This window comes from Coturnix japonica, chromosome 1, assembly GCF_054131305.1.
Source record: "Coturnix japonica strain WE chromosome 1, WE-NBRP24, whole genome shotgun sequence".
NCBI classification, from domain to species: Eukaryota; Metazoa; Chordata; class Aves; order Galliformes; family Phasianidae; genus Coturnix; species Coturnix japonica.
In genome coordinates this window covers 3459956-3479075 of record NC_140663.1, presented here as the reverse complement: position 1 = coordinate 3479075, position 19120 = coordinate 3459956, and the positions used below count along the sequence as shown (strand labels likewise).

The 19120-nt window shown below is 42.4% G+C and overlaps 1 protein-coding gene across 1 annotated transcript in view; it reads left to right on the top strand.

Moving 5' to 3' along the window:
- Window positions 1–17650, top strand: part of ITIH5 (inter-alpha-trypsin inhibitor heavy chain 5) — a 42795-nt gene extending 25145 nt beyond the window's left edge. Inside the window, exons 8-14 of the mRNA XM_015865927.3 lie at window positions 3631–3802; window positions 5709–6018; window positions 8931–9484; window positions 9868–9918; window positions 11066–11182; window positions 13353–13730; window positions 15016–17650. Coding sequence (XP_015721413.2) covers window positions 3631–3802; window positions 5709–6018; window positions 8931–9484; window positions 9868–9918; window positions 11066–11182; window positions 13353–13730; window positions 15016–15314 — 1881 coding nt within the window. The 3' untranslated portion in view covers window positions 15315–17650. The remainder of the gene's footprint in view (window positions 1–3630; window positions 3803–5708; window positions 6019–8930; window positions 9485–9867; window positions 9919–11065; window positions 11183–13352; window positions 13731–15015) is intronic.
- Window positions 17651–19120: the final 1470 nt, after the last annotated feature.

Sequence of the window (19120 nt, the reverse complement as noted above, 5' to 3'; positions counted from 1 at the left end):
TCCCTCTTTAATCCTTGCTCTGTCCTCCTCACAAATATGCATCTAGCCAGGCAAATACTTTGGGAAAAGTGTTACACTTTACAGCACCTGGTACAAGAATGTTGGACTCTTGAAATGGACTTCGCCACTGTGATTGGGTTGGATCTATGCTCAGCTTATCCAAAGAATGAGATCAGCATCATCTTCTCAGCCGTGGCAGAATGATCTGACCCTCATCAGGGAAGAAATAGTTAATTTTCTGCCTTGCAGGCGAGAGTGTCTTTGGTATGCGTTTCAGTGCAATGACTCACTGGGGCCAGGGGGAGTGGAAGTGCAAAGACCCCATCCATGGAGCAGCTTGGGAATCCCACTCCTTGGCTGCTCAGAAACAGAAGAGATTCCAGCTGTGGCCATACAAGGCCAGAACAAGAAACCTGCTGCCGTGTCCAGAGTGAAGCCGCTGCCAGGCGCTCCTTGCACAAAGAGCTCTAAATCCTCTTTTGGAGGCTGGGGAGAACGGAGCAAAGGGTTGGGCCTCTAGAGCATTCAGTCATTGCAATGTATTTAAAGATTTCAAGCAATTTCATCAAGAAATTCTCCCTGTTAAAAGCTTGATTTGCTTGCCAGCAAACTACTCCTGAACTGTATCCAGCCCTCCAAAAGGAACTCACGTCTCTCTTGCAGTGCGTTAATGGGTGAGGGATATGGCCAGCAAAGCATGTGTTGCCACTCTATAAGGGCTTTCAGAATAAATCTGGAGACTCATCCCTGGGGGTGTCCAGGGCCAGGCTGGTTGAGGCCCTGGGCAGCCTGTTTTGGTGGGTGGCAACCCTACCCACAGCAGGGGATTGCAGCTTGATGATCTTTAAGGTCTATTCCAACCCCAAGGGTCCCTTCCAACCCAAGCCATTCCATGATTCTATGATCTTTATGAGGAGAGATGGAAACAAACAGCATGAGCAGGGCAATTCAGAACACTCTGGGAGAGATGAAGAGCCAGTTCAGTCCCTTTTAGCTCCATGGTGCTCAGAACTGGACAGGATTAGGTCTTGAGGTAAATTTCACCTTCACTATAGCTGCACTATTCAGCCTCTTGGATGCAGTGCTGGTGGACAGGCACTTCCAGACCATGACTCAGCCCATCCTAAAACCTGTCCAAAACAGATGGGATGAATTATTCTCTGGAGGTATCTCCTCCTGCCTTAGAGAGGGATTAGATGAAGTGCCCAGCTTTCTGATGACCGAGTTGGGAACACTGAATCCCACCCTTCATTTTTACTGAGGATGAGGTAAAAGCTACATGAGAATGAACTGTTTGGCCTCATTCACATTCTCCTTGCTTTGGAGCAAAACCATGTGCATAAACACTTGTATAAGTAAGTTTGTGTATATGTGTCTATCTATATTACATGAAATCAAATGGCTTTTAATTGAAGTTAAAGAAGCAAACAGTGTTCAAGATGCCAGAATCTGGGTTGCCTGTTTGTATGCATTAATAGACATTAGAATGTTTCCCTGGTACAAACTGACTCAAATTCCATGGAAAAAAAGCTTAAATGTGACCAAAAAAAGAGAAAGAGAAAGAAAAGAGAGACAAGAAGGAAAGAGAGTATGATGGTCCCAGCCCCACATTTGGATCCTGTGTGAGGGTGTGGAGGAGAAATGCTGTATTTCCTAGGAAAGTCTGCTTCGTTTCAGCAGTTCTAGCTTTGGTGATGTACGCACACAGACTGCGCTGCTGCTCTTTTTCTTTTGGCTGAATGCAGACAAGAATGTCAAAAGAAATTTCTGTGCATGCTGGAGGTGAGATGCCGTCTCTCAATGACAAGGCCAAAGCAAGATTATCCTCCTCTTGCCTTGTTCTCAGAAAAAAACAGAGCTTTTGGGGCCCAGTAAATCCCTCTGAGGAAAGTGCAATTTGACAGATTTGAAAACAACCAAAAAAAGACCTTTTGAAATGGGAAATGTCAAGTGATGTTAATTATAACCAGAGCTACAATATGGCTAATGAGATTAGGGGGGTTTCCCACTAAATTATTCTTTCTAGGCCTTTTTCCCTCCCCTGTCCACATTGTGGGGTTGTATGCAAGGAGCTGTTATAGTCTCATTTTGTCCCCATCCTGTCCAAACTTTTCCTCAGCAGAGGCTGAGATGAAGACCTGATGCAGGATAGAAGCTTCTCCATTATCACTTCCTGCTTACTTTGTTTCCAGTTTTTGAGAGACAAATGAATAGACCACCGTCATTATCATGTGATAAACACAAGCATCCTTTTCTCCACCGTATGATGGCTGCTTTGTCCTTTTATTCATATGTGGGAGACAATTTTGCCTACTAGGAAGATGAGTCCTGCAATCCCTAGAGGGAAAAAAGCATACATGGAGGACAGAAGCAGGCAGGGAAGAATTCAGACATGGCTCCAAAATGCTGGAAGCTAAGGGAAATATTTCCTTTAACTTCAGATGGACCTCAGGCTGGAAGCCAAGTCAACCGTTGGGAGGATTAGAGATTCCTCTGTTGTGGGTAATTTGTTTGCAGTTGCATCATCAGCTTCCATGCAGAATCCAGAGGGATGCTGATGGCACAGCTTGAGCAGTTCCTTGAGAACTTTCCCAAACTGTCTTTGCATAGCAACATCAGGCCTAGAAACATCTGGTTTCCAGAAATACTGATTGTTCTTTCTATTAATTCTGGACAAATCCTTCATGCATTTTTCTGATAGGCATGGGAGAAACCTTTAAGTGCCACTGGGTCCACCATATTATTCCTCACAGAGCTTTCCTTGGAATATCAAAGGCTTAGTGATGGCCAAAAATGGGCAGAGCTGAGAAGCTGCTGATCCCCCTGCTTGCAGTTGTTGCCTCATGTTCCTCTCATGTGTTTTGCATATAAATACAGGGTATATTTGAACAGACAGGGAGCATCTTCTCTCAGCTGGTCTTAATAAGATGAAGTTTGTCTCCATGCGGGCACAGCTGACTGGATGATACATCAAAGTTGGTCACAGTGGGAAGGCTGAACACATCTGCACTCTTCCTATTGGCTAATCCACAGTGCTCTGTCTTTTCTATCACACAAGAACCTTAACTGCTCCCACTACAAACTCAGCTTGATGCCAGCTTTTCTCTGTCTGGATGCCTATATTTGCATGGGATGACAAACAACAGAACTATATGATGTTGGCATATTGCTGGAAAAACAATATACCTGAGACCAAACTGACTAGCAGGTAAAATCAGCAATAATTGGTTAGGATTCATTTTTTTTTCTTATTCATTTGAATGTATTAGCTTATACATTTGTTAATTGCTAAAACTATTCATTGGAGAATATGGAGCCAATCAGTACCCAAATTGTGAACAAGGCATTTGCATCCTTGATATAATTGGAGGTATTTGAATTTTTAAGTAACCGTTTTAGCCATTTGCCACTTACAGCTTAATTCAAGTCTTGGAGGCTTTAGAAGAAATCTAGAAGTCTTTTGATATTACTTAACATTATCCAGTATCCATTATTCCAGGGACATATCTTCATGATCCAAACTGGTAACAGAGAAACATCTGTATGATCGTAAACGTCTTCGGAATTGATTCTTGTCTGCTCGAGCACTGGCCATTGAACCTACTGATCTTCTTTCTCTTCTATTTTCAGACCAAAGAAGCTCTCTTCACAATCCTCCAGGACCTAAGGCCTGAAGACCACTTCAATATCATTGGCTTTTCCAACCGAATAAAGGTCTGGCAACAGGATCGGCTGGTGCCAGTTACCCCAAATAACATAAGAGATGCCAAAAAGTACATTCATAACATGTCACCTACTGGAGGTAGGAATGAGATTAATATTGCTATTCAGAATTCGGTTCCAGCACATGAAAGGAGCTTACAAACAGGAAGGAGACCAACTTTTCATACAGTCTAATAGTAATAGGATGAGGGGGAATGGTTTTAAACTAGAAGAGGAGAGATTTAGATTAGATATTAGGAGGAAATATTTTATTCAGACGGTGGTAAGGCACTGGCACAGGCTGCCAAGAGAAGCTGAGGGTGCCCCATCCCTGGAGGTGCAAAGTCCAGGTTGGATGGAGTCCTGGGCAGCCTGAGCTGATGGGTGGCAATCCTGCCCATGGCAGGGAGGTTGGAACTAGTTGATCTTTAAGTTCCCTTCCAACCCAAACTACGTTAAGAATCTATGAAACATATTGAGGTTTATAATCAAGAATGCTTTGGCAGCTGTGCCCATCATAGAATCATAGAATCACAAGGTTGGAAAGGACCTACAAGATCATCTAGTACAACCATCCTCCCATTACCATAGCTACAACAAACCACAAAACCATATCTCCTAGCTCCTCATCCAGATACCTTGAACACTGCCAGGGACAGCGACTCCACCACCTCCCTGGGCAGCCATTCCAGTGCCTGACCACTCTCTGAGAGAAAGTGCTGGCTGAGGACTCTGCAGGTAGACAAAGAGATGCAAAATGACTTATGTTCTTCATGTAAAAGATCACATCTGGCTGAAGGTCGAATGGGGTCTTCCTATAGTTGCCCTTGAGCAGTGACCACTCCTAGCAAAGGAAACGCTCTAGATGGAAAAACACAGAAAACAGGATGGTTGGCCACACTGTTTGTATTAAGAGGGAAAGAGTTTAGGAAGTGTTCAAGGGACCTGCCCAGTTAAACAATTACCAATAGTGGAACTAAATTCAGAGTACAAAGCTTTCTACTACTGAAATGCCAAAGTGCAGGGACAGCTGAGTTTGCCCGTGAACCTAACAGAGAACAAAAGCAAAAGGAAATGATTAACTCTGAGGTTCAACAGGAACGTGCAGCAATAGTCCAACCGCAGGCCAGCAGTACTTCAGTTTTGGCTAACTCTGCATTTTCCTTATAAATATGCTTGTGGCTTGAATATCTTCCTGTGAACGTGAATACACTTTGGCTCACAGATCAAAGACACAAAGCATGTACTGTGCTTACACTGTTGTCATACTCACACTCCAGAGAAGTAGGAACAAAATATTATGGCAAAGTATTCATGCGTGTGGAAAAATGCAGTCCTCTATAGCTCTGAGGTTGCATTTGAAATAAAACTCTTCCCTTTTTTTTTCTGAACATGCATTAGGCTCAAATTCTTTTCACAGCTGTTCTTTTAATGTACCTGTACACTCTCATTTATTTTCTCTCCACTTTTTGGTGTATTTGGTGACAGTACACTTCTTAACTAACAAAGCCATTTATCTTCTTTTTAAACTATGAGCATCGCTCACATTTGAAGAGTTGAACTGACCACTTGTTTTGTGTTCCCATCTGAAGGGTTTTTCTCTGTCTCTCCAAATCCTGTGCCCTTCAGACAAACTTGTTTTCCTAGTTCAGATACCATCTGGGAGAGACCCATAATCAAATTTAACTGTTTTCTGTATGCACTGGCAGGGTACAGTATGTACTGTGGCTCTGCTTACCATAGCTGATCAATTGTTGTACATTGAGGTATTCAAGGATTCAACAGTTTCACATAATAAGCTGCAATTTGTAAATTAATTCATAAGAGTGTAAGTAGATTATCCAAAGTGGTGTTAACAGAGCTAAAGAGCTAGAGCATCCTTGTGCAGAAAAAAGTAGCATCCTGATGAACAGAGATGCTCCCATTCTACTAAAGGGAGCATAGGGAAATTATTCACACTGCCCTTAGAAGGTGAAATGAGCTGATCTTTTTTTGTGCCTTCCTAGGGACTAATATTAATAGTGCTCTCCAGACGGGTGCAAAGCTGTTAAATGATTACATTGCTCAGAACAACATTGATGCCAGAAGCGTCTCTCTGATCATCTTCCTCACGGATGGGCGGCCCACTGTTGGGGAAACACAGTCATCCAAAATCCTCAGCAACACCAAGGATGCCATCCGTGATAAATTCTGCCTCTTCACCATTGGCATTGGCAACGATGTGGACTACAAGCTGCTGGAGAGGATGGCACTGGAGAACTGTGGCATGGTGAGGCATTTCCAGGAGGATGAAGATGCAGCCAGCCACCTGAAAGGGTTTGTTCTGTTTTATCTGTCCTTCATGATGATCCAAGGGATGGAACAGCTCCCCTGTGATAACAGGTTGAGAGTTGGGGCTGTTCAGCCTGGACCAGATGGGGTTCTGGGGCAACCTTTCAGCATCTAAAGGGAGGCTACAAGAAAGAAAGGGACAGATTCTTTAGCAATGTCTGCTGTGACAGAACAAGGGGAAATGGTTTCAAATTAAAAGAGGAGAGATTCAGATTGGATATAAGGAAGAAGTTTTTGTATGATAGGGTGGTGAGGTAGTGGAATACTTTGCCAAGAGAGATGGTGGATGCCTCATCCCTGGAGACAGGCTGCACCAGGGTCTGAGCACTCTGATCTAGCTGTAGGTGTCCCTGTTCAGTGCAGAGGAGTTGGACTGGATGATTTTTAAAGGTCCCTTCCAACTCAAATGATTCTATGATTCAATGATATCTGCATCAGTTTCTATGGGCATTATGGGAGGGAAATCCTCTAAGGAGACATAGCAAGAGACAGGAATTTGTCTGAGGCTCAACTCTGGATAAAAGACACAGAGTATACTTAGAAACTGAGATTGCAAGTTTCTTTGTATCCAGAAATTGTTTTCTTCCTAGAAGAAACTGTGAAGTGTACTGAAGTTTTCTAGCCCCATAGAATGTTCCCTTTATTTAGAACACTCTTTTAGACATATAAACCTGGAGAGACAAAAGACAAGTGCAATCTCTCCCCATGTGGATAGAGGGAGAAAAGGATGCATTCATCACTTTACATTGTCAACATGAACAGCATAGAGGGGCTTAGGAATGGAGATACTAATTTGGGGTAGAAAATTATTTCTTTATATTTTAAAAAAGCTGACCTCATGCCCAAACTCCAGAATATACTGCTTTGAAATCAAAACAAAAAACATAAGGGTCATTCTTGATGTGATCATGTAGTCATTTAATTCCCTCATTTTTCTTTGTAACAGAAACTCCCAACAGGTTTCTTGTAATCCTCAACATTTAGGAGGATTAAAGATCATGTTTCTCTTGTGTCATTAGTTGTAGTTCAAGGGAAGACCCTAGTGGGGAATTGCACAAAGGTACCATAGATTTGTCTGAAACATCAGGCAATGTAGACCCATCTGCCACTCCACCCATGTCATTTGCTTCTCCAAACATGTATTTTGGATAGCAAGTGGCATTCCCTGGCAAATGAAGGATCTGCTGACTGACTGGGCTGCAGAAATCCAGCATAGCAAGTACTTGTTCAGACACCTCCATCTGATAAACAGCTCACTGTTTATCAAGCTCTGTGATGGCAAACCCATTTGGTGCCAAATTTATAAGAAAAAGTTGAATTATTTACTGGAGGCCAATTCAAATCACTGGTGGAAAGGAAATCTATGTGGGTAACAATGTCATTTCTGATCTTTGTGCTCTTATTTTGTTGGCTTGTATTTTCATGCAGCTACTTCCTCGCACTGTATTATCAGATTGGTTGTATCCTTCACTCCACCATTTTTTTTTTTTATACTTTAGGAGCTATTTTGCAGCATGTTTTAAGACTTACTTCAGTCATGTTTTAAAATGTGTCAGGGCATCCACAGTGAAGACACTGATTGTTCAGAGAGACTTTAAAAGAAAGCCAACTGATTTAGGCTTTGGGTTTGTATTGAGAGAGAATAAAATATAAAGTGCAAGTCAGCCTTCCAACAATCTGTATGAGCAGATGTGAAATATAAATGCTAAACTAAGCTAAAGGAGGACTGAAGCCAGCTCCTTGTTTGTTTACAAAATCAGGCTGAAATAATTTGTCAAGAGATGTGGAGGCTAACATTTAAATAAGAAATGTAGCATTCTTGGAGCAGCCTGGGAAGAGTGCTGCAGGAAAAACACAGTACTGTAAACCCAGGTCTTGACCCCTTGTAAAAGCTTTCTGGCCTGTATAACACAGAGTATTCTTAGAAGTGGGGTAGGACGCATTAACAAAGCATTATAGGATTAAACTCTCTGGTTGCATGGAGGCCATTGCTTGCTCCAAAAGAAAATTAACAATAAGGTAGCATGGATATCCAGGCCTCCTTTATTTAATGCCTAAGATTCCTACAGTCCTTTGAAATATTTTCCTTTGGCTCCCCAGAAGATGACTGACTCTTTAACGGGTTCTGTGGTGATAGAACAAGGGGAAATGGCTTCATGATTAATGAGGGTAGATTTAGGTTGGATACAAGGAAAAAGTCTTCTACAGTGAAGGTGGTGAGGCACTGGAACATGTTGCCCAGAGATGTGGTTGATGCTGCATTCCTGGAGTCTTTCAAGGTGATGCTGGATCAGGCCCTGGGCAACCTGATCCAGCTGTGATTTCCCTGTTCATTGCAGAGGAGTTGTTGGACTGGATGGCCTTTAAGGGTCCCTTCCAACTATAAGGATTCTATGATTCTATGATTCTATGATTCTAGAATAGTATTCCTGCTTCTCCCACACTGATCACTCTAAACTGTAGTAACTAGGGCTCTTTCCAGTAATACAGAAGTTTGGGAGCCCCTACAGCTCTGGAGGCCCAACTTCTTATCATTTCTGGCTCTGGAATAACACACATAGTACCACTAGAAAGCTACAGGTAACAGCGTGTTTTCTTTGTATGTTTTGAGATAAATGTGGTGCTTTCTGTGAGCCTGAGAAACCAAGAATTATTTTTAATAAGCATATGTAAGTGGACAAAGCTATCTCCTTGTGGAGCTCTTGAATTGTAGAAGAAATTAGGTGCCAGATTGTGCTGGGATGGTTAAATTTGGGGTCTGGTAGCTCTAACTGTTCCTGAAAGTCTTGGGAGATGTGTTAGTCTGCCTGTATTCTTGGCCATGTATAAGTAAGTGCAAAAGCGTATGCATATAGTCACATGCAGAACTTGCAGTGAAAAATGTATCTTTATTTCAGATTCTATGATGAGATAGGAACACCCGTCCTCTCTGACATCCGTATTGATTACCCTGAAGGCGATGTGGAGCAAGTCACTCAGAACTTCTTCCCCAATTACTTCAATGGCTCTGAAATTATAATAGCTGGCAAACTTATCAACCGCACCTCAGATAGCCTCCACGTGGAGGTGACTGCTAGCAACTCCAAGAAATACATCCTTCTCAAAACAGATGTGGCTATTGACTTGCCAAGCACGAATGACATCAGAGCTGTCCCTGGTCTGGAAGATGGCAGAGGTGATCAAAATTACATTGAGAGGGCATGGAGTTACCTCACCATCAAGGAACTGCTTAACTCTCGGCTAAAGAGTAATGACAATCAGGAGAGAGAATATTTGACAGAGAAAGGAAAGTCAATGGCCCTGGCTTACAATTTTGTAACTCCCTTCACCTATCTGAAGATGAGAGAGGCTGGGCTCCATTCAGAACCACCTCACGAGGAGCTTATCAGCCCTTCTACTGATGGCATTGGTGAAAAGTTGCAGAGCCTGCAAGGACACAAGGCACCACCAGGTATGAGGTGAAAGTAACCATGTGCTGGTAAGAGGGTTTTTTTTTCACATGGTTAATCTCTCATGACTGACTTCGGTAACAGCGGTGATCTAGACAATTGAAGAGTGGTAAACAGAAAACTGGTTAACAAAAAACTGTGGTTTTCATATTGATTTTGTTAATGGTGGGCTGGGCAACCTTGAGCAAGACCTTTTAGACCCAGCTCACCTCATGGAAGCACATACTGCTGTTTAGAAACTACAAAAGAAAATCTGGTGTTCTGAATGAAGCTTAAAGTAGTTACAGTAATATGTCCCATAATTTCTTTGAGTAAATTTTTGGGAGCTTTAGTATGCTATTGCTTTTTCTGCTGCTCAGTAACAGTCTTCTCTCCTCATTCCCAGGTATACGCAGGCAACAAGATAAGCAAAGAATTAAAATCTCCAAAACTTCAGGTCAGTGCCAGTTTTCCTGATCTTTGTAATCCACAGTAACAGCAGTTGATTTATAGAAACTACAATTGCATACCCCTACAGTGTAACCATCCCAATTAAACCAGCCAATATCCAATTTACTAGCCTGCAGAGTAGGGAGGAAAATGAAAACAAAAGTAAAAAACAAAGGGCATCAAGAATGAGGATAAGTGTTGGAAAACACAGCAAGGTAGTTGTTCTGCAGTAGTTGATCCTTGTGTTTGAAAATACTGTAAGTTAGTGAATGGGAAGTGTGTTCTCCCTCTGTAATAGTACTGGTCAAAAAATGTTAAATATTTACAACCTAATATTGTTGAAACATGACAATGTTGTTGGAGAAGAAAAAAAAGTGAAAATTCTATTTGTTCTACTATTTTCCCGTTGCTTCTGTAGCTCTGCTTTACATTCTTGTCATAATTAAATGCTGAAGAATAAGCCCAGATCAGTAATTTAGAATTGAATTTCAGTGGATAAGATCATATTTACCTTACAAAGTAGGGTTTTGGCTTGTCTTATTACCCCACCTACCTGGTACCTGATGGCTGGTAAAGGATTACTTTTATTTTTTTTTAAATAAAGTCATGGAATTGTCTAAAATCTGCTATTGATGGCTCCAATCTGATCTTGGCTAGGAAGGTTGAGTGCTCCCACTGATGTCATGCTGTCACTGATGTGTGACCATGCAGAAATCTTTGGTTAGAGGATATATTTATATATGGTGTCAGGAATATTGCCCATGAACAGACTATGAAAAACAGGAATATTAGAAACTTGCATGGTAAATCCCATAAGAAATAGTATATCAGGAAGAAAACACCTCAATTTTCTCCTGGACTACTTTGGGTTTCAATTTTTCATTGAAAATACAATGCCTTCTGTGAGAAAAACAAAACAATCTTTGTGAAAAACAAAGCAAAGCTTGGGGTGTTTCCTGGCAAAATGTCTAAAAACAACAAGCAGGCCTTGGGAAAAAGAAAAAAAAGAAAAAAAGAAAAAAAAAAAGAAAAAAAAAGAAAAGAAAAAAATTACCCAGGAAAAAACAGTATTTGAAAAGCAATTTTGTTGTATTCTTAAACGCCGGAGTTTTGTTTATGTCTCTCACATTTGTCTCCATTTCATGTCTTCCCAGCGGATGGAGACCCTCACTTTGTCATTGATTTTCCCTCCAGCAAGTTCTCTGTCTGCTTCAATATTGATGGAGAACCGGGAGACATTCTTCGACTGGTCTCTGATCATAAGGAATCTGGTGAGCAGTTAAGGAAGTTAAGGTCTTCATTGACTAGAAGCAAGGGAGTGGCAATCATGTACAAAACACCCAAGACCCTCTCAAGTGTGCATGTTACTTCAGTCCAGCTAGACTAGATAGCTCAGGTCCTGCTGAGGAAAATCCAGTGTGGGCTGGGAGTTGTACTTAACCAGTACTAGAACAAGCAGAAGAGGCACAGCTGAGTAAACAGCCACAGGCATTTTAATGCTCAAACGCTAAGAGATCCCACAGGGGATTCACCTATTTGGTTCAGAAGCAATGCATTTCTTTGATAGTACAGCGTCACTAGCGCTCTAGTTACAAGGTCACAACATGCAAATGAAAGATTTAGCAGCATAGACTCATCAAGATTCCTTGTATACTGGAACTTCATTCCCTACTTACAGCGCAGATTGATTACTCCAGGACAGAGTGAAGTATCCACACAACCAAGCAGTGAGGCTTTTTCAGCAAAGGGACTACCCAGCTGCTTACTAAGTCATCATAGCCTTGCGAAAACCCCTACAATTCAGGATCTATTTTGCACGAGCCAGTCTGATAACCAGAGGCCCAAACTGTGGTCTGATCTGATCTGGAATTCTAAGTAAGGCAGCTAATAAGCAGATTATGTCCTAAGCAGGAAAATGGTGGGAGGCAGGAGGCGTCAAAACCAGGGATAACTCACACACTTGTTTTACAAAGGAGATAAACAACTCCAGCAATAAAGGCACAAGAATTATTTTCTGTGGTCTACCCTCCATATTTCTGTATTCATGCCTGTCTTAGTAAATAAAATCCAGATCCTGGCAGTGTTTCCCCTAGATTTCTTTCACAGACTACATATGTGCTACTACTTGAGTGATTCCATGGCTGAAATGCAGAATGAGTTTAAGGAAAGTGGATTCTGAAGAACTCGCCTCTTGAGTCTGTGAAGACAGAAATAATAGAATCCCTCAGGAATGATGAGGGGTAGAGAAATTTCACCTGTGTGTTGATGTTTTGGGTCTAGGCTGGATTAGCCACAAGCTTCTTCCCTTGCTGTTCCCTGTTCACTGCAGGAGAGTTGGACTAGATGATCTTTAATGGCCCCTTTCAACTATTCCACAATTCTATATAGTAGCTGTGCAAAGACCTGTGGGAAATAAGCCACTTTTTACAGGCAGGAAGTCACAAAGGTAATTAAAATGATTGGGAATCTTTCTTTGGACCTCAAGGCTTCAGTTGGCTCAGTGGGATCTGCATCTTGAACTCCCTGAAAGTGTTTCTTTTGGGTCAAATCTGAGGGAAGCTGGAAGGACACTGCTGGTAAAACTGAAAATAACCCAGAGTGCAGGTTCAGGGTACTCCTCTGCAGCCTCACAAAGAGAGCCTGGTTTTCTTGCATTGGCAGCTGAAAAGGTTTAGCACATCACACTGTCGTAGTTCAGGCTATTTCCTCAGTGGGTCCTACTCCATCTTCAGTGTTGTGGCCAATGTAGTAGACATTACTCTGCAGCTACCCAGGTTACAGGTTCTTAAGAGTTAGACAATGAGGGACATCAGTCTAAAACATGAACTGCCACGAGATCCTCTGATACAGCAACTCTTGGATACATTCAGGTCCTGTTCCTGGAAGACGTTCATTCTCTATGCCAGCTGGTGATTTGAGGAAAAACAGTCCTGCCAGCAGCTTGCCTTACTTCTCTAGGATCAGTGTCTGACCTGTGTTTGCGCAAATCTTAGCAACAAATAAATAGTTTAGTTAAGTCATACCATGGCTGGTGGAGTAATAGTAGTCAGCAAGGTAAATATTTCTCTTATAGAGCTCCAAAAAACCCCATGTATATAATCCTGATTATAAGTTGTCCTGAAGTTGGATAGAGCTTAGGAAGAGGCTAGGCCAAGAAGCATATCCTATCCTGGGTATTATGTACACATGGTTGGGACTAAATGGGCTAAGGCCACTTGCCTCCCAAGCAAGGCAGTATTTCTTAGCTTGGGTAAGTTTAGGTACTGTATGTAAGTTTATCAATTTGTAATACACTGATAGAACTGTTTTGAATACTGATTAGTGAAATAATTCAAGCATGAGGTGGTAAATCTGCATGGGGTTGGTTGCAAAGCTCCTATCTTAGAGACAATAGGGCTGTTCTTGGTTCCAGTTTTCACTTACTGGTTCTATTCCTGCAAGGTGTAACTGTGAATGGACAATTAATTGGAGCTCCTGCACCACCCAATGGCCACAAGAAACATCGGACTTACTTCAACACAATCACTATCCTCAGCAATAAGCCAGAGAGATCTTACCTGGAAATCACACCCACCAGAATTATCCTGGATGATGGGGAAAGACTTATTTTGTCCTGTGACCGGAATGCTGTTGTCAGGAGCAGCAGCCTGGAGGTGTCCATCTCTGCCAATTCCAACATCACTGTGACAATTCGAGACACAATCAGCTTCGTCATCCTCATCCACCGCTACAAGAAGCCAGCCCCATATCAGAAGGATCATCTGGGGTTCTACATCTCCAACAGTAAAGGTCTCTCTTCTGACTCGCACGGGTTACTGGGTAAGTAATAGGTTCTCAAGTTCAGAGCTGTAAACCACAGAAAAAATGATCCATCCAAACAATTTTAAAGGACAGAAACACGAGGTGATGAAAAGGGTATGTGGAGGTGAAGTTACCAGGTGTAACTTCTACTTCCTTTTTAAATGACTTCTGTTGCCAGCATTCCCAGCTCCTCTCCCATCTTGCTTTGTATGAGCTCTCTCTCACTATCCCAGCTATGTCTGTGCTTGTGTTACCTAGCCATTACCACTATTTTAATGATGGTTTAATGCAGCTGTCATTTTAATACACATACTAGAAGCTTCCAGAGATAAATAATACAGAGAGAGAATGCAAGTATTTCACAAGAACCCCTAATAAGGCATCAATAAAATGTTCTTCAATAACAGTCCAAAATTAGAATAGATCAGCAGCTACGTGCTCTCAGGAATGTAACAGAGCTGGATCTGACTCTCTCTAAGCAGAAAGGAGAGTCAGCTGAGGTCTTGCAGATCCCGAAAGAGAGCTCTGGCCACAGAGTTAGTGCATTGCCAGAGAACATTGGCTTACAGCCTTCAAGTTCTATGCTTCCATATGTACAGAAGGTCTGACTTTTACATTTGAGCCTGATCGAGATCAAGCAATATTAGTATTTCCTGTAACCCTTTTCTTTCAGATGCTTTAATATGAACCATCCCCACATGCTGAGAGCACCTGGGCTTTAGGAAGGTTCAGAGAATGTCTGGACAGTTAGGCTCTTTTGGATGACTAGAAGTGATGTTTATGGACATACACATATGCAGAACTAAGGCCGAAGTCATAGTTTCCATGACGTTCAGGCATTCTCAGGCCAAGCAGGAGATGATCCTTCAAGTGTGGAGTTTTGGATTAAGGCCCCTTGCATCTGCCTAAAAGACCTTAAGAAGTTTAGAGAGGAGAACTTGGGGTTATAAGCCTAGATAGTCTTTCCACTTGCTGATGGGCTTTATATAAGCTATCATCCTCTAATAACCATGGCCTACAGGGTGGAACTTACCACTAGCACCTCAAAAAGCTCTTTTAGCTCTTTAGCATCTCGCTAGCTCTTTAGTCAGTGTATCTTGACACATGGATGAGAAATAAGGTCTTACTCGAATCACTGTCTTAACAAGTTTCAATAAAGAATCTCAGGACCTAGACTCATCCTGGTATTGCAGAGAAGCTGTAAGCAACTCTGAGAACTCTCAAAATATAACATATTTAAAGAATGACTTATACATAGGCACAAAACAATCATTAAAGGGATGTGTTTTATATTGCATTGCAGGTCAGTTCTTGAGCCACGAAGTTAAACTTCTTCGGGAATCTTTAAACATAAACCAACAGCAAGTTGGCCAAAACCAAACCGAAGCATTACAGCCAAACTTTACAAACACTCTGAAAGTGAAGGGCCGGCTTGTTCCTGTTGTGTGGAAGCAAAGGAGGATCTACAATGGCCAGCAGCAAGTTGACTGCTGGTTTGCCAAAAACAACGCAGACAAACTGATTGATGGCAGCTATAAAGACTATTTGGCTTCTCATCCTTTTGACACTGGGATCGGCCCTGGGACAATAAACAGCCTCTAAGACTGATCATAGCAATGCATTGCAGCAGCATGTGTGACAGCGGGTCCCTTCTGAAGCCTCTAGAGATAGGCAATTTATGAATATTTCTATACTTTTTTGGTGCCAAAGAAACCAAGTCTTGTTGCCCTTGGAAATCCACTGTCTGTATTTCATGCTAGACGAACAGGGTTCATCAAATTCCTGAAGACAAGGAGGTGGGAGGAAAGGATTGAGGATACAGCTAAAGGTGTGATTGGTGCTCTCCCAGTGGGTCAGGAGGGAGAAAGGGGCCAGCAGTTCTACCACTGCAGAGAGCTGCCTGCCTTAAACTCATTCAGGGAACTGTGCAATAACCCCAGGGGCTGGTGAGTCACCCATGAAAGGCATGAATCATGCATCACAGTGTCTATCTAGAGAGGCAACCTTGGGTGATAACACTTTGCAAGGAAGTGATGTGGAGTACATGCTCCAGCCACCGTCCCTGGGAAGAGAAGAGGGAAAGGAGAGATGGGTGGATATTCACCTGCAGAGAACCATTAGCATCAAAAAGGTAAGAAAGAAATAAAAACTTTAAATCAGCAGGCCACAATAAGGTATTGCTTTCTTGGCTGTTGGGATAGGGTCTGAATTTGCCACTAAACACACTGTTCCATGAACCACTACAGGCTCTTAATAGTGGTGAAAACCCTTATACAGTTTATTGCAGTCTTAGAGTACGGGCTGCATGCAAAAAAGCACCTGTGGTCCTCTACAGAAATAGGATTGGTGCCAGCAATCATTCCATAAGCCATCCCATTTAAATGACATTATAAATGTAGTGATTTCATCCTGATTCATTAGTCCCTCAGAGAGGAACAAAGTTCCATTGTGAGCTTCCAGCAGACCTCCCACTTCCTTGAGCAGAACATTTCTGCTTTGCAGAGATTTAAATTTGCTAGAAGATAATGAACCTTCACCCTCCATAGCTTGGGAACCTACAAAGAAGTGTCTCGAGCTTGACTTTAGACTGGGCAGTTGAATCTGCTTTTCTAATCAGAGAAGTATGTATTTATTCCAGATCTTTAAAAATGTTCATCCCAGTTTCCCTGGCTGCTTCTCCTTCCTTGCCCTGCAGGAATTTGTACACAGCAGGAATTTGGCAGCAGAAGCTTAAGGGAGGTTTTGCCAGCCACCCCCACTGCAGGTGGTGCTGCTCTGCAAAGAAACCTCCAAACTCCAACAGCAAAGCTGTGGTCTATTTTAATATGAGGCACTGCTGAATAATGCTATACATCAGCCACAGGGGAGTTTGCTGGTAGAGAACTTCGCCAAGAGATCTCTGACAACCACAAAGTCTTTGCGGCCAAGTTGAACTCATGCACGCTTTGCCTTTTCTAGAGAAAGGAAGGCGGGTGGCTGATGGAAGCATCTCCAGAGCTAAATGATATCCATGTGTGAGGAGAAAAATAAGAAGTTGCCAGAGGCATACAGAAATAGGTTCGATCTTGACTAGTTTTTTACATATTTAAAAACAAAGTCATACCGTTGCTGTCAGAGCTCCAGCTGCTGCTGTTGCGTTGGGTGGAGTTATTTTCTAGCTGCTTGGTCATTGAGATAGCACTGCAGTGGCAGAGCAGGTAGTAAGCATAGTTGCTTTTTTTTACACTATATTCTATGGGGAGATGGAAACAACCCAATGCAACCAACTAGAATTAACTGGGCTCTTCAAGGTCCCTCCAGAGAGCTTGGCCAGTGCAAAACTTCTGCCGACGCTCATGATTTTGTCTTCATGTTTTTCTTCCGAACTACTGCTTTGAGTCTGGCTATCTTGGAAAACAGCTGTCCTGCAAGGAAAAGCAGAGGCAAGACCTTTGGCAGTTCTGATCACACAATAACTAAAGAGACTTCACAGTATTCTCTCAAGACAGGAATAAAAGGAGTCTGTGAGGTTGACTTCTCTGTCCAAGAAGATGGTGGGGATATCACCTCATCCATCACAAAATAACACCCTGCTTCACTAGCACAGAGTGAAGAGGAAAGTGACAACAAACTTATAGGCAGCGGGTGTCTTCATGCAGTCCTTACAGGCACGTTTTCACTCTCCTCCCACATTCTGCTGTTGAAGTGTATTGCTAGCGGGAGCGATTTGGTTAGGCTCTCATCCCTCCTGTATATAGGTATGTATATATAGACACATGTATTGCTAATACTTCAGGTGCATCATTCCCAGCCAAGAAAACATATTTCTTTTAGGGTCTGAAAAGAACAATGATCAAGTCCAGCTGCCCAACCACATGAAGCACCTGGAGCAATGTACTCAAGTTCTCCTTAAGGTTCCAGTTAACCATTTCACAATAAATATTTTACAGTGAACGCTACCATGAAGTTCTCATTTACCAAAGATGAAATGCACTTTGAAGCTAAGGGTAGGTACAGCTTCATGCTCCTGAACAAGTGTATACTACCAGATAACTGAAAGAACCACTTTGATGTTAAGAGAGTTCATGTTCCTGCTACTCCAGAATCACTAAGCAAAGGCAGGTCACGGATTGAAAACCTCAGCTTCCCCCTTCCATAGAACCATTTGAGTTGGAAGGGACCTTCATAAAGGCCATCTAATCCAACTCCCCTCCAATAAAAAGAGACATCTACAGTTAGATCAGGTTGCCCATAGCCTGACTCAGCCTAACCCTGAAAATCTCCAAGGACAGCGTATCCACATCATCTCTGGGCAACCTGTTCCAATACCTAAAAAAGAAGTGTTAACACTTTACCTCCCTCAGAATAGTCTGGATTTGGTCTTCATGCCCCTTTTTGATAGCTCAGAGATGCCCCAGATAAACATATTGTGCCAGGTGCATGCATAAGCACACATTTAGCCTCATCTCCATGAGTGTCACAGAACACTTTGCTTTGATGTGGTTTATGATCACAAACTGCTCAGATACAAAGGCTGAGCAATCACTCCAGAGCACAGTGGAAGTGACTGCAACCAGACAGGTGTTTAATATCTCCAGTGATGCAGACCCTCCCACCTCTCTTGGCAGCCCATTCTGGGGCTCTGTCCCCCTCAAAGAAAGAAAGTTTTTGCCTTTGAATTCATGACGGCCTGTTATGAACCACCTCACCCAGCACTGGGCACCACTGTGTTTATTCCCCAACTGAGATCACATCACTCACCTTCCATTTTAGAACAAGGACCATGCTGTTGCATAGTATTGCACTAGTCAGCTCTATATCAAGAACAAAACTGAAATACCATTTCACCTAGGCAAGTTTCTAACAGGAAGTTGTTTTCAACTGCTTTTACTCAAGACCTTAAGCAGCACAGGGGTTGCTCCAGCCCTCACCAGCCATTGTTTGGCAATGAGTGATGTCATGAAGCAATATAAATGAGCTGTTCAGAGAGCTGTGTGTCATTTATTCCAACAGCCATTTGGCACGCCAGCACGAGTAGGATTTTGACCATTAAATAAAGAAGAAACAAAAAGGGACTTAACTTCTAGAAATACATCATAGGGCTACACAGCTGCAAGTGTAGCCAAGCATGTCCGCTTCACTCAGAGGCATGCAAGACTTATTTGCATCTAACACTTCTAAACTGCTTTGAAGTAGGAATGAACAGCTACCCAAAGGAAATTCACATCCTCTCAGCTTAGTTCTTAAAGGACTAAAGCCCTCTAAAGTCAGAACATCCAAACCCTTTATCTACATGCCTGATGAATGAGCAGTTTTTCCCTATGAAAACACAAGGGAGAGGAGAAGACCCCCCAAAAAACCAACCCCACAACTCCTGCCCAACACTTGAGACTTCTAAAGCCTGCAAGGCTTGCCTTAGTCTACCTGCT